The sequence below is a fragment of the Petaurus breviceps genome, unplaced genomic scaffold, assembly GCF_028583685.1.
Source record: "Petaurus breviceps papuanus isolate PSGF00001 unplaced genomic scaffold, PetGlider_PUasm1.0 567, whole genome shotgun sequence".
NCBI lineage: Eukaryota > Metazoa > Chordata > Mammalia > Diprotodontia > Petauridae > Petaurus > Petaurus breviceps.
Genome location: NW_027186383.1, coordinates 8,349,864 through 8,361,016, shown reverse-complemented (window position 1 = coordinate 8,361,016; position 11,153 = coordinate 8,349,864). Strand labels below are relative to the sequence as shown.

General features: G+C 50.6%; 1 protein-coding gene across 2 annotated transcripts in view; it reads right to left on the bottom strand.

Moving 5' to 3' along the window:
* The window catches only part of NGEF (neuronal guanine nucleotide exchange factor), an 88,351-nt gene that overhangs the window by 16,080 nt on the left and 61,118 nt on the right, over positions 1–11,153 (bottom strand). For both annotated transcript variants that reach the window (XM_069103242.1, XM_069103241.1), the window contains 2 exons: positions 5,202–5,331; positions 3,298–3,372 (listed from right to left, as the gene is read on the bottom strand). In XM_069103242.1, the coding sequence (XP_068959343.1) occupies positions 3,298–3,372; positions 5,202–5,331 (205 nt within the window). The remainder of the gene's footprint in view (positions 1–3,297; positions 3,373–5,201; positions 5,332–11,153) is intronic.

Here is an 11,153-nt window from a genome sequence, read left to right as displayed (position 1 = left end):
TGTAGATTTCATCTCTGCAACTTCTCTTGTCAATTTCACTTCTACCAATCTCTTCTTGATTTCACCTCTGCAAAATCCCTGGAATTCACTTTCCTTTAACACTGCCCCCACCCTGGTGTAGACCCTCATCACCTCACCCTTGGACTATTACAACAGCTGCTGGAGTGGGGTGGGGGGGCTGTCCTGCTCGACTCAGGTCTCTCTCTATATGATCTTATGTCTTATCATTTAGACCAGATGATCAAGTCCCTGGTAGATGGGGGTGAGGGGATGTTTGCATCTACTCCAGCACCTGGCACAATGCTATTCCTATTTCTTCTTCTTCAGAATTGATTGCATCAGCTGGGGTACTCCTGGAATAGAAATCCTCTTCACTAATACAGTTAGCACCTCCCCTGTAATTTAGTCTTTAGAGAGCTGCTGAGGGTATAATAGCTGGCATTTCTATGGTACTTTAAGGTCTACAAAATGCTTTACGTATGTTATATGCTTTGGTCCTCACTGTGAGTTGGGTGTCATTATTATCTTTATTTTACAGGTGAGGAAACTGGAACTGAGAGAGGGTTAGTGAATTGACCAGTCACATAGGCAGGATTTGAATTCGGGTCTTCCTGACTCCAGGCATTGCACTTTTACAACTAAATGACCACAGGATTTTGAGCTAGTAAGGTCATTAAGATGAACCCCTGAGAGGTTGAGGGATTTCTCCAGGATCACCTAGCCACTATGTGTCAGAAGAAAGACTTGACCCCAGGTCTTCCTGACCCCAAGGTCAGCTTTCTATCCAACATAGCATGAGGCCTCCTACCATGCACATACAGTAGGCACTGTGCTGTGTTTGTTGGGTGAATGGGTAGATAGATGGATGGATGAGCAGATAACTCAATGGGTGATTGAGCGAGTGCATGAATGTGAGGACAATACACCAAGGAATAAAATACTCTACATGTAACTTCACTTCCATTCCCATACATCCTAGGATTTTAAAGAGCAGAAAGAATGTTCTTCATTTTTCCTAGGGAAAACACTTTATTTGGACGATGGAGGACTCCAGCATGGACCGGGTCAGCTGGGGTTCAGCAGGGTCCACAGCCACCATGACTGGGATGGGAACTGGGGTCATGCTCCCACAAAGGTCTCCCAAGAATTCCCAGGACTGACTGAGGTAACCAACCAGTCACCTTTCCAACAGGTCGGGCGATTCCAGAAAGCTTTTGCCAAATGGGCATTTCTAGACCCAGTAGCTAACTTATACAAACCTCCTCCTTCCATTATTTCTAGATGCCAAGAACACATATACCGTGTACTAACATAAAATGCCACAGCTTGGCATAGGGGGCAGAGCATTTGAAGCCAGCACAGCCTGATTGCAAACCTCACCTGAGATGCTGACTAGTTGTGTGAGCGTGGGAGTCACTTTACCTCTGTCTGTCTTTGCTTCCTTACTGGGTTCTTGTCAGGATCAAATGAGATAATATATATGAAGTACTTTGCAAATCATAAAGCACTAGATAAATCTTAATTATAATAATTATTATTAGCATGCTGGACTGTCATAGACACATGTTTGCAGACACACAGGGACATATACACACCTGACATTCTCTGCACAGCCTACATGGATATACACACTTATACGTAACACACATAGTCTACATGAACACACATATACACACAAAACACACATATACACCATTCACACACACACACACATATACATTCCTTGTCTTCCCTCCCTACCACTTCCCCTGTCCCATCATCCCGGATGGGCAAGAAGTAGGGGGCCACTGCCTGGGAGACCCCTAATTCCCTGTCTTCTGGCTCCTTGATTGCCCTCCCTACCTGGATGAGACAGACATCAACAACTCTATTCCTTCAGAGCAGATGTGGCTCCTTGAGCCTTGACAGCTGCTTCACCTCCCCGTCCTCTGTGGCCTTCCTGGCAGCCCCGCGGCTGCGCCCTCATGAACTCTGCTTTTCTTTGTGGTGTCCTCCAAGCAAAGCGTGAGCACTTTGTACACACATGATACCATGTGTAAGTCAGAAAAAAATGTTCCCAGATCTAAGAAAGAGCTTCCCACAATGCATTTCCATGAACATTTTCTTAAAATGCATCTGTGGTTCATGAAGCATAGTATCTCTTATCTAAACTGTGCAGAAACCAATCTATGTATACACACATGTACACACATGCAGCACCATACACACATGTATGTACACATGACACACACACAGTGAACACTCATATCTGACTCCATCAATACACACGCACGCAGTGCTACATTCAGGGATTTTGCAGCTCGTTTCCATAAGAAAACTGGGGGAGGGGCAGCACTAAGTGGCATTGACAGCATGGAGGCCACGCCCCCTCTCTTCCCACCAATATTATTGGTTGCCTAAGTTGTCAATCAGAGGAGGCCAACAAGGGATGGTTTTCACCCCTCTTTCCTTCCCTAGATGGCTCAATGCTGAGGTGTCTGGGTGGCTGAGGTGGCCAGGGATACCCGGTGATACCACTCTTCTTTGGCTTAGGGAGTGGCAGGGGGTGGGCCAAGGCTCAGGCTGCTGCTCCCTTGCTTTTCTGAGGCTGGAGGAAGGGTGAGGGTGCTGAGGGCACCCAAGTGGGGCCGCTATCCTGGGAGCGGCCCACCACCCAGCAACCTCCTGGGCAAGGGCCCCCTCACTTCCCCGGCTTCAAGGAGATTTGGAGCCGCATCTTGGACAGAAATGAGATTATTCACAGCTCCTGGAGGGCTCCTGGGAGCACGGCTCAGAGGCAGCTTGTTAAGAAAATGATTCTGGGGGAGAAGAAAAGCCCAAGCCACCCAAGCCATTCCCGACTCACAGCTTCTCAGCCGCAGCTAAAACAAAGATTTCCTAGAGGAGAAATCTCCAAACTCAGGAATTTTAATCTGACCAGCCTCAGGAATCCTTAAAGGCTAAAACTAGTTTCTTTAGTGTAGCCATGAGAACTATCCACCTTCACATGGAGAGGCTGCCTGGGGGCCAGCACAGAGCCCTGCACTGGGCTGTGCCCCCCCAAAGGTGGACACCTCCGGACAATGGCCAGAGCTGGGCAGGAACAGCTCCGGGACCTCTCAGTGCTGTCTTCAGGGCTGGCACTGTGAGGATTCCCCCTCAGGCTCTGGACAGGGGCCTAGGCTTAGGGTTGCCCATGATTGAGGGGCAAGAGGACAGGAGCTGCAGGAGTGGGGGGTTGGCTTGGAGGCCAGGTGTTCTGCAGAGAATGGAGAAAGGCTCTCAGGGAGCCTCAGGGCAGCTGATGAGCAACTTTACCATTTCTAGCTCCTTGTGGGCCTCCAGGGCTGTGCATTCCCGTTCAGAGCTCTCTTCCACTCTCTTCAGAATATTCTGAACAGGAGAAAAGATGGAAGCGGAGTTAGGGATGAGTGGAACATTAGGGAGACCCCCTAACCCACCTCCCACAGCAGCTACTTCCTTGCAAGGACTCCCAAGGACTCCCATTGCATCTTATCCTGAGGTGAGGGCTCTGACCTCTAATAGAGTCAACACATGGCCTCAGATGGCCACGATAACGATTGTGCCAAGGCAAGATCAGCTGAGCCAGTGTCTATGCCAGGAGGGAGGGGAAGAGGAGAGGGAAGGGAGAGGGAGGGGAGGGGAACGAGACATCTAGAATAACTGGGGTGCAAAAACATTTAAAAAGCAAATCCAGGAGAAGAGGTGTGTGCAAGGGAAAGGGTGTCAGATGGATGGATGGATGGATGGATGGATGGATGGATGGATGGATGGATGGACAGATGGACGGATGGACGGATGGACGGATGGACGGATGGATGGATGGATGGACAGATGGATGGATGGATGGATGGATGGATGGATGGACAGATGGACGGATGGACGGATGGACGGATGGATGGATGGATGGACAGATGGATGGATGGATGATCATGATGATAGATTGATATATGGAATAAAGAGAGGAGGGGGAGAGGAGAGTAGGAGAAAGAGAGGAAGAAGAAGAGGTGGGGGAGAAGGAGGGAAATAGGAGGAAGGAAAGGGAAGAGAGGAAGAAAGGAGAGGGGGAGATATGGGGAAAGGAGAGAAGGAGGGGAGCGGAGGAGGGAGGGAGAGAAGAGGAACAAGAATGCTCTCTCGGAGAATTTCAGTTCTAAGCTGTTCTCTTGGGAGAAGCTAATTGTTTATTTTGGGTACAGAGAGCGAGAGCATTTTCTACTGTGGAATTGTCTCATTTGCTGCACACTTTTCTAAGAAAGGAGACAAACACGTTAATCACAGTCTTGCTGATGGATGCATTCCATTTCCTGAGGCCCCTCCCCTGCCCCCATTCTTGGCCGGCACCGTTCATCCCTATCTCCCATCCGCTCCCTTCATCTTTGACTCCCAATTCTCCCCGTCAGCCCAAGCCCGTTAATTATCTCCTCCTACGGGCCCAGCTCACCAGGACCACCTGCTGGATTCCTAAACATGGTCTTGGTTCATTCATGGTATCATTGAGAGGTGTGGGCCTGGAAAGGGCTGCTGAGGACATTTGGTCCAATTCCCCCATTTTACAGATAAGGAGACTGAGGTCCAGAGAGGGGAAGTGACTTTCCCGAGGTCAAAAAAGTTGTAAGTAGCAGTTCTGGGATTTGAACCTAGATCCTGAGATTTCATAAGAATTAGGAGAGCTTGTTGAGATCAGAGAGTGTCTTATTTTTCTATTTGAGTTCCCTGTTCTAAGCACATAAATTTGATATTTAATAAATGCTTCATTCATTCATTCATCCATCCATCCCCAAACAACACAACTTACAGTCTCTGCCCCAACTTCTAAGCTGATTCATTTTGACCAGAATTTCATTAACTTGAACTTCCTAACCATGAAATCGAGAGGTTGGGCCTGATGACCTCTATGGTCCTTCCTCAGATCTGAATCAATGCAAGCTAAGAAATGGGCCAAGGTGATGGAGCTTTGTAGTCAGAAGGCCTGGGTTCACATCCCACCTTTGAGGCTTTTACTACTTGTGTGACTTGGGGGAAGCCACTGAGCTTTGCTGGGCCTGGACTCTGTGGCCCCTGAGGTCCCCCTAGAGCCATGATCTTAGTCCTGGGAAAGAGATTTGTGCACAAGCTAAGAGCTGCCTGAAGTGTATTACAGACAGCGATTCCCTGGCAAGGGGACCCAGAGTCGGGAGGAGGGAGGGTCAGCCAGTTACCTGTACCAGTAACTTCAATCGTGTGATCCTTTGAAATGGCAGAATCAGGAAGGAGGAGAAGGGCAGGCCTTTGCACTTGGGGTCCAGCTCCAGCTGGGAGATCACCTCCCGGAAAGCGGCCTTCTCCTGCCTGGGGACGAACAGAGGGAGAAGGTGTAGCCGTGCTGGAGACCAGACGAGATCTCAGGGCCTGCCATGAAACCTCTGCTCTCCTCTCCCACCCCAGCCGGGCCACCCATCTCGCCCTTTAGGAAGCAGGGCTGGGGAACTCTCGTCCTCAAGGAGAAGTCCCCGAGTTTGTTACCATTAAAATGGAGATCAGTTTTTACAGAAAGAGGAATGGAAAATAATTCTCAATGTACAAGCCTGCTCCCAAAGTGCATTCACATGTGAACACGTATCGGCAGCATGTGTTGTGTGTGTGGGTGTTAGCCCAAGGCCATGAGTCAGAGGCTTAATTATACAGCTGGCAGGGCAGGATCACTGCAGCGAGGTGAGGCCGGGCTGCAGTCCTGGGAACAGGGCAGTGACTAAGGCCAGAATGACTAAGACAGCCCGCTGCTTCTGCCAGGGGGAGGGGTGGCACATCTGGTCCTTGGAGGGGGCCAGTGTGTGGACATCCAAGGGATTGGCAAGGCCTGCTGGGCCAAAGCTCGGGGGTGGGGCTCTTCCTGGGATGACTAAGGTGCCAACTTAGAAGCAATGAATGAACATAATGGGGCTGGGGCTGGGAAGGGTTGGCTTATTCCAAAATGCATTCAGGCTGTGCTGAGAGCGGATAGGACTTACCTACAAGAGAGCATTTAGACCAACTTTTCTTTCTTCTCCCACTCCAGCAGATTTACTTCCCTAACTACCTTTCACAGCATTGTAAATGGAGACCTGGGACTTCAAGTCCAGGGATTCTTTTTTTTTTTTTTTTTTGCTTTTTGGAGGGCAATTGGGGTTAAGTGACTTGCCCACAGTCACATGGCTAGTTTTTGTGTTAAGTGGCTGAGGCCGGATTTGAACTCAGGTCGTCCTGACTCCAGGGCCGATGCTCTACTCACTGTGCCATCTAGCTGCCCCAAGTTCAGGGTTTCTTAACCTGGGGTCCTGGGGCTTTTTTTTTTTCATAAATATTTTGAGACTCTTAAAATATAATTGGTTACTTTTATCATATTTTTTATTTTATGCAGTTAAAAACCAGGATTCTGAGGATTGTTTAGGCTTCTCCAGACTGACTGCCATGGGGGTCCAGAACCCAACCAAACAAGGTGAAGGACCCCAGCCTTAGAGGTCCAAAATGCCCAGCGCACAGCAGGAGCTTCATAAATGTTGGTTGATGGATTGACCTCCTCTACTTCCCTCATTTTACAGATGAGGTAACTGAGATCTAGAGCAGGTAAGTGACTTGTCCAGGGTCACACAGGTAGGAAGCAAGAGATCCAGGGACTGAGCCCAGGTGGTCCAAGCATTTCTTCAGTTTAGGTGGAAGTTTTGGCATGTAATTAAAGAAAAATTATTAACCAGTTATACATTTTTTTTAAGTGTCACAAGCTCCAGACTATTTATTCCAAGCCATTGTTGATGTATGGACAAGTCTCTATTGTGTATTTTGTTCACGATAAAGAGCTGGGAGTCTTAGGGGCCCGCAAGTTCAATAATGGCCTGATAGAGTAGCAAAGAAATCGGACGCCATCTTAGGCAGCACGACGCATCCGGGAAGGAGGAGACAGTCATCCAGGGTTCCAGGGGTCCTGGCCAGATTCCCCTCTGCTGTACTGTGCTCATTTCTGGCAATAGGCAAGTCAGAGTCAGACCAAAGGAGGGAACCCAGGATGGTGAAGGGCCTCAAGACCAGGCCATGTGGGGGCCAGGCGACAGAAGAGGGAAAGAAAAGGTCGAAAATGGAAATAATGGCTGATTTCAAGCATTTGAGGGTCACTGTGTGGAAGTGATTGGGTAGACCCAGGAGTGGTGTGTGGACATTACAGAGAGGCAGATGAAGACTTGAGGTAAGCTCTTAACAATCAGAGCCGTCTCAAAGAGGGATGGGCTTCCTTGGCAGGTAATGAGCTCACCATCTTTGAAGATATTCAAGCAAAGATTGTACAACCACATGCTGCCAGCATGATGGGATGGCTATGGTGCTGTACTTGCAGTCAGAAAGCCCTGTGCAAGTCTCATTTCAGGCACACATTATCTCTGACTTTCACAATACTATTTCTTGCTCCTCCTATCCAAAGTGCAGCCCATGCCTGCTGATCTCCCCTGACACATCCTCCATATATACCCCCTTCTCTCCTCTGGCACTGCCCCCTCATCTCACACCCCTACTGCAATAGCCTGGGGCGGGGGAAGTCTTCCTGCCTCCAGCCTCTGCCCCCTTGGGGCTGCCCACCACTTACCCACCAAAGTGACTTTCCTAAAGCCCAGATCAGACACACCACCCCTCCCACCCTGCGCCGTAGCCTCCAGTGGTGCCTGTCACTCCCAGGATCACACAGAAATCCTCTGTTTGGTGTTGAAGCCCTTCCTAGCTTCTCCATCCCCCCAGTGTTCTCCATGGGGGCACCCTCCCTCCCCGGTGTTCTCCCACGGGGGCCCTCCCTCCCCGGTGTTCTCCCACGGGGGCACCCTCCCTCCCCGGTGTTCTCCCATGGGGGCACCCTCCCTCCCCTCTCCAGACACTGCCCCAGCCTTGGCATTGCTGCCTCTGCGCCGCCCTTGAGTCCCAGCTCAGGCCCCCCACCGCCCCTCTTGGCTCCCAGCCTTCTCAGGGCAGACCCCCTGGGGCTTATCCGTCCGCACTCTCTCTCCCACAATAGACTGTAAACCCCTTGAGGGCAGGGACTGTCCTTTGCCTCTCTTTGTATCCTCAGTGCTTGGCACACAGCAAGTGCCTAATTAATGCTTGCACACTGACTCACGGACTCCTAGCTGTGTGACCCTGGGCAAGTCTCTCCTCTGTGAGCCTGACATTCTTCAACTTGATGCCCCCACCCCCGCACCTGCATTGTGATCTCAAGCCTGGGTTAGATCAAGTCCTCCAAGGCCCGATCCAGCGATGGCATTGCCCCCCCACTAGGTCTTCTTTTGGACAGCGATGTGGCCACAGCTGGCTAAGGGGCCGGGAAGACCTGAGGGCAAGCCCCCTGGGCAGCTGGGCTTGGTGGACCTGGCAGGGTACTTCAGAGCAGCCGCCTGGGACTGCAAGAGGGAGACAAGGTGGCCAGCCGGCCTGGGCGGGCAGTGACCACCCCATCACTCTCACTTGCCATAGTCACTGATGATAGCATGATGTTACTGAACCATGGCTGGGCTTAAACCCACACATCTGGGTGCCGGGCCTGCCCTGCCGATTCCCATCAATTCTAACTCCCAAAGGCCAGAACAAGCTTGAAACACATTTACTCAGGGTCTCAAAAAACTCCCTGAATAAGCTTTGTGTTTAAGAAAAGGTCTCAGTGTTTAGAAAGGAGGCTCCAGCCTTGGGGCGGGGTTGCCCAAGGCCCAGCTTCAAGGCAGGTCCCTTCAATGGGGCTCAGAAGCCAGGCCAACAAGTGCCCACTTTACCCAAAGTGACCTGATGGGGGAAGCCCAGGACGCACCCCTTTGAGGGAGCCACCGGGAGCGTCTGGAAGGTGAACAGAGGCCCAGTCAGGGCTATTTCTGCCCCTTCCGGGCCAACCCAGCCATGTTCTAGTCTGGCCTCTGTTTCTCAGTAAGGCACCCCTCCTATACTCTGGGCCAGGCCAGCCACAGCTCTCTGGGGAAAGGAGGAAATGACCTCTCAGCTCCTCCCATTCTCAGGCCTCATCCTCTTCGACCTTTCAGAGGCCTTGGACACTTGGACCACCCTCTGCTGCTGGGGGCTCTCTCTTTCACTGGGCCTGTGGCTGCCTGCTTCTCTCCCTGCCTCCAGGGCCGATTCTCCTCAGTCTCCTTTGGTGGGCTGCCCCATTCATCTTCCCCTCAACATGGGAGTCTTCTGGGCTTCTCTCTCTCCATATCTCTCTGTCTCTGTCTCTCTGATCTCTATTTCTGTTCTTCTGTCTCTGTCTCTCTGTATCTCTCTTTCTGTCTCTTTCTCTCTCTCTTCTCTCACTTCTTTTTCTGTTTGTCTTCCCCTCTGTCTCTGTTTCTCTCTGTGTGTCTCTGATCTTTCTCTCTGTCTCTGTCTTCCTCTTTGTCTCTTCTCTCTCTCTCTTTTCCCTCTCTCTGTCTCTTCTCTCTCTCTCAGTCTCTCTCTCTGATCTCTGTCTCCCTGTCTTTGTCTTTCTCTGTCTTCACTTTCTCAGGAGCTATAATAGGATTTCATAGTCACCTCATCTTAGGGGACACCCAGATCTGTAGATCTGCCCTTTGTCTCCTCCACTTTCCTCCACCAATTGCCTGTTGGACATCTGAGTGGTACAGCACCCAGCACAAAGAGTGCCAGGCTTAGTATCAGGAAAACTTGAATTCAAGTCCTGCCTCAGACACTATTTGCATGATCCTGGTTAATCACTTAACCTCATGGGGCCTCAGTTTCCTTATCAGTAAATGAGGACGTTGGACCCCATGGCTCTAAGGACCTGTCCATTTCTTGGTCTATAAATCTATATTCCATCTCAGTGTTTTATGATATGATTACAGTTCTAGAGTGTGAAGGAATATCAGAGGTCTTTGAGTCCAATCCTTCACCGTCTTGGCCTCAGTTTCCTCATCTGTCAAATGGGCTGGAGAAGGAAAGGGCAAACCACTCCAGTCTTTGCCAAGAAAACCCCAGATGGGGGCACAGAGAGTCAGACATGACTGAAACCAGTCAAGCACAAGGCCTCTGACTCCAGGGCCAGTACTTGGGAGGTCCAATCTCAATGCTTCAGCACGAGCCTACTCCACAGCACTCTAAACAAACAGTCTTCCAGGCCAGAACCACAGGCCCAACTCCCACATTTCACAGATGAGGAAACCAGAGCCCAGAGAGGATGAGTGACCTTTGTGAGGCCACACAGGTGGTAAGGGACAGATGCAGCACCTTCTAAAGGCAATGCTGCCCCTGCCAAGGCAGCCCCAAGGCAGCCCCGAGGCAGCTTTGGGACATCTCTCCCAGGTGGAGACTTAGCTTTAATGGAGTCCAAATTGACTTCTCTGGAATTTCCTCCCCCAGCTCCTCCTGGCTCTGCCCTCTGGGGCCAAGGAGAACAAAGTTAATCTCTCTTCCACCTTCATCAGCGCTTTGATCCATCAAGCAAAAGACAAACATGTATGAAGCCAACTGTGAGATGGTCCTGCACAAAGGGAGCTCCCCGTCTCATAGGGAGGACAACAGGCAAACCCCTGTTCACAAAGTGAGTGCTGGACAGGACACATAGAAGATCATTAACACGGGGAAGGCCCTGGAATGAAGAGGGCCTGGAGAAAGCTTCCAGGAGAAGGTGGAACTTGGAAGCCAGGGAGCTAAGTGGTCAGTGCCAAGGAGCGAGGGCATTCCAGGCATGGGGGACAGCCAGAAAGAAGGCCTGGGGCCAAGACAGGGAGGGTCTTGTTCCAGGAACAGCGGGAGGCTGGGGGCACTGGAGTGAAAAATACTTTGCAGGAATAAAGTATAAGAACACTAGAAAGGTAGGAGCCAGCTGGGTGATGAAGGGCTTTGAATGTCAAACAGCACTTTGTATTTGATACAAGAGGCAATAGGAACATTGGAAGGTAGCGCTCATGTCCCCCAGAGCATTCTCTTCTTCTAGCTAAGCATTCCTAGTTCTTTCAACGCCACGTTCCTGTCAATGCCGTGGCCGCTTTCAACTCCATTGTCCAGGCTACTCACCCTCACCTGGACAGGATTTTGTTTAAAGCACAAAAAAGTTTACCCACTTGGTGCAACACTCTATGACCACCGGTCAGTCTCTCTGGCTCTGTGTCTGTGTCTGTCTCAGTCCCTGTCTCTGTCTCTGTCTGTCTCTCTGGTCTGTGTCTGTGTCTGTCTCA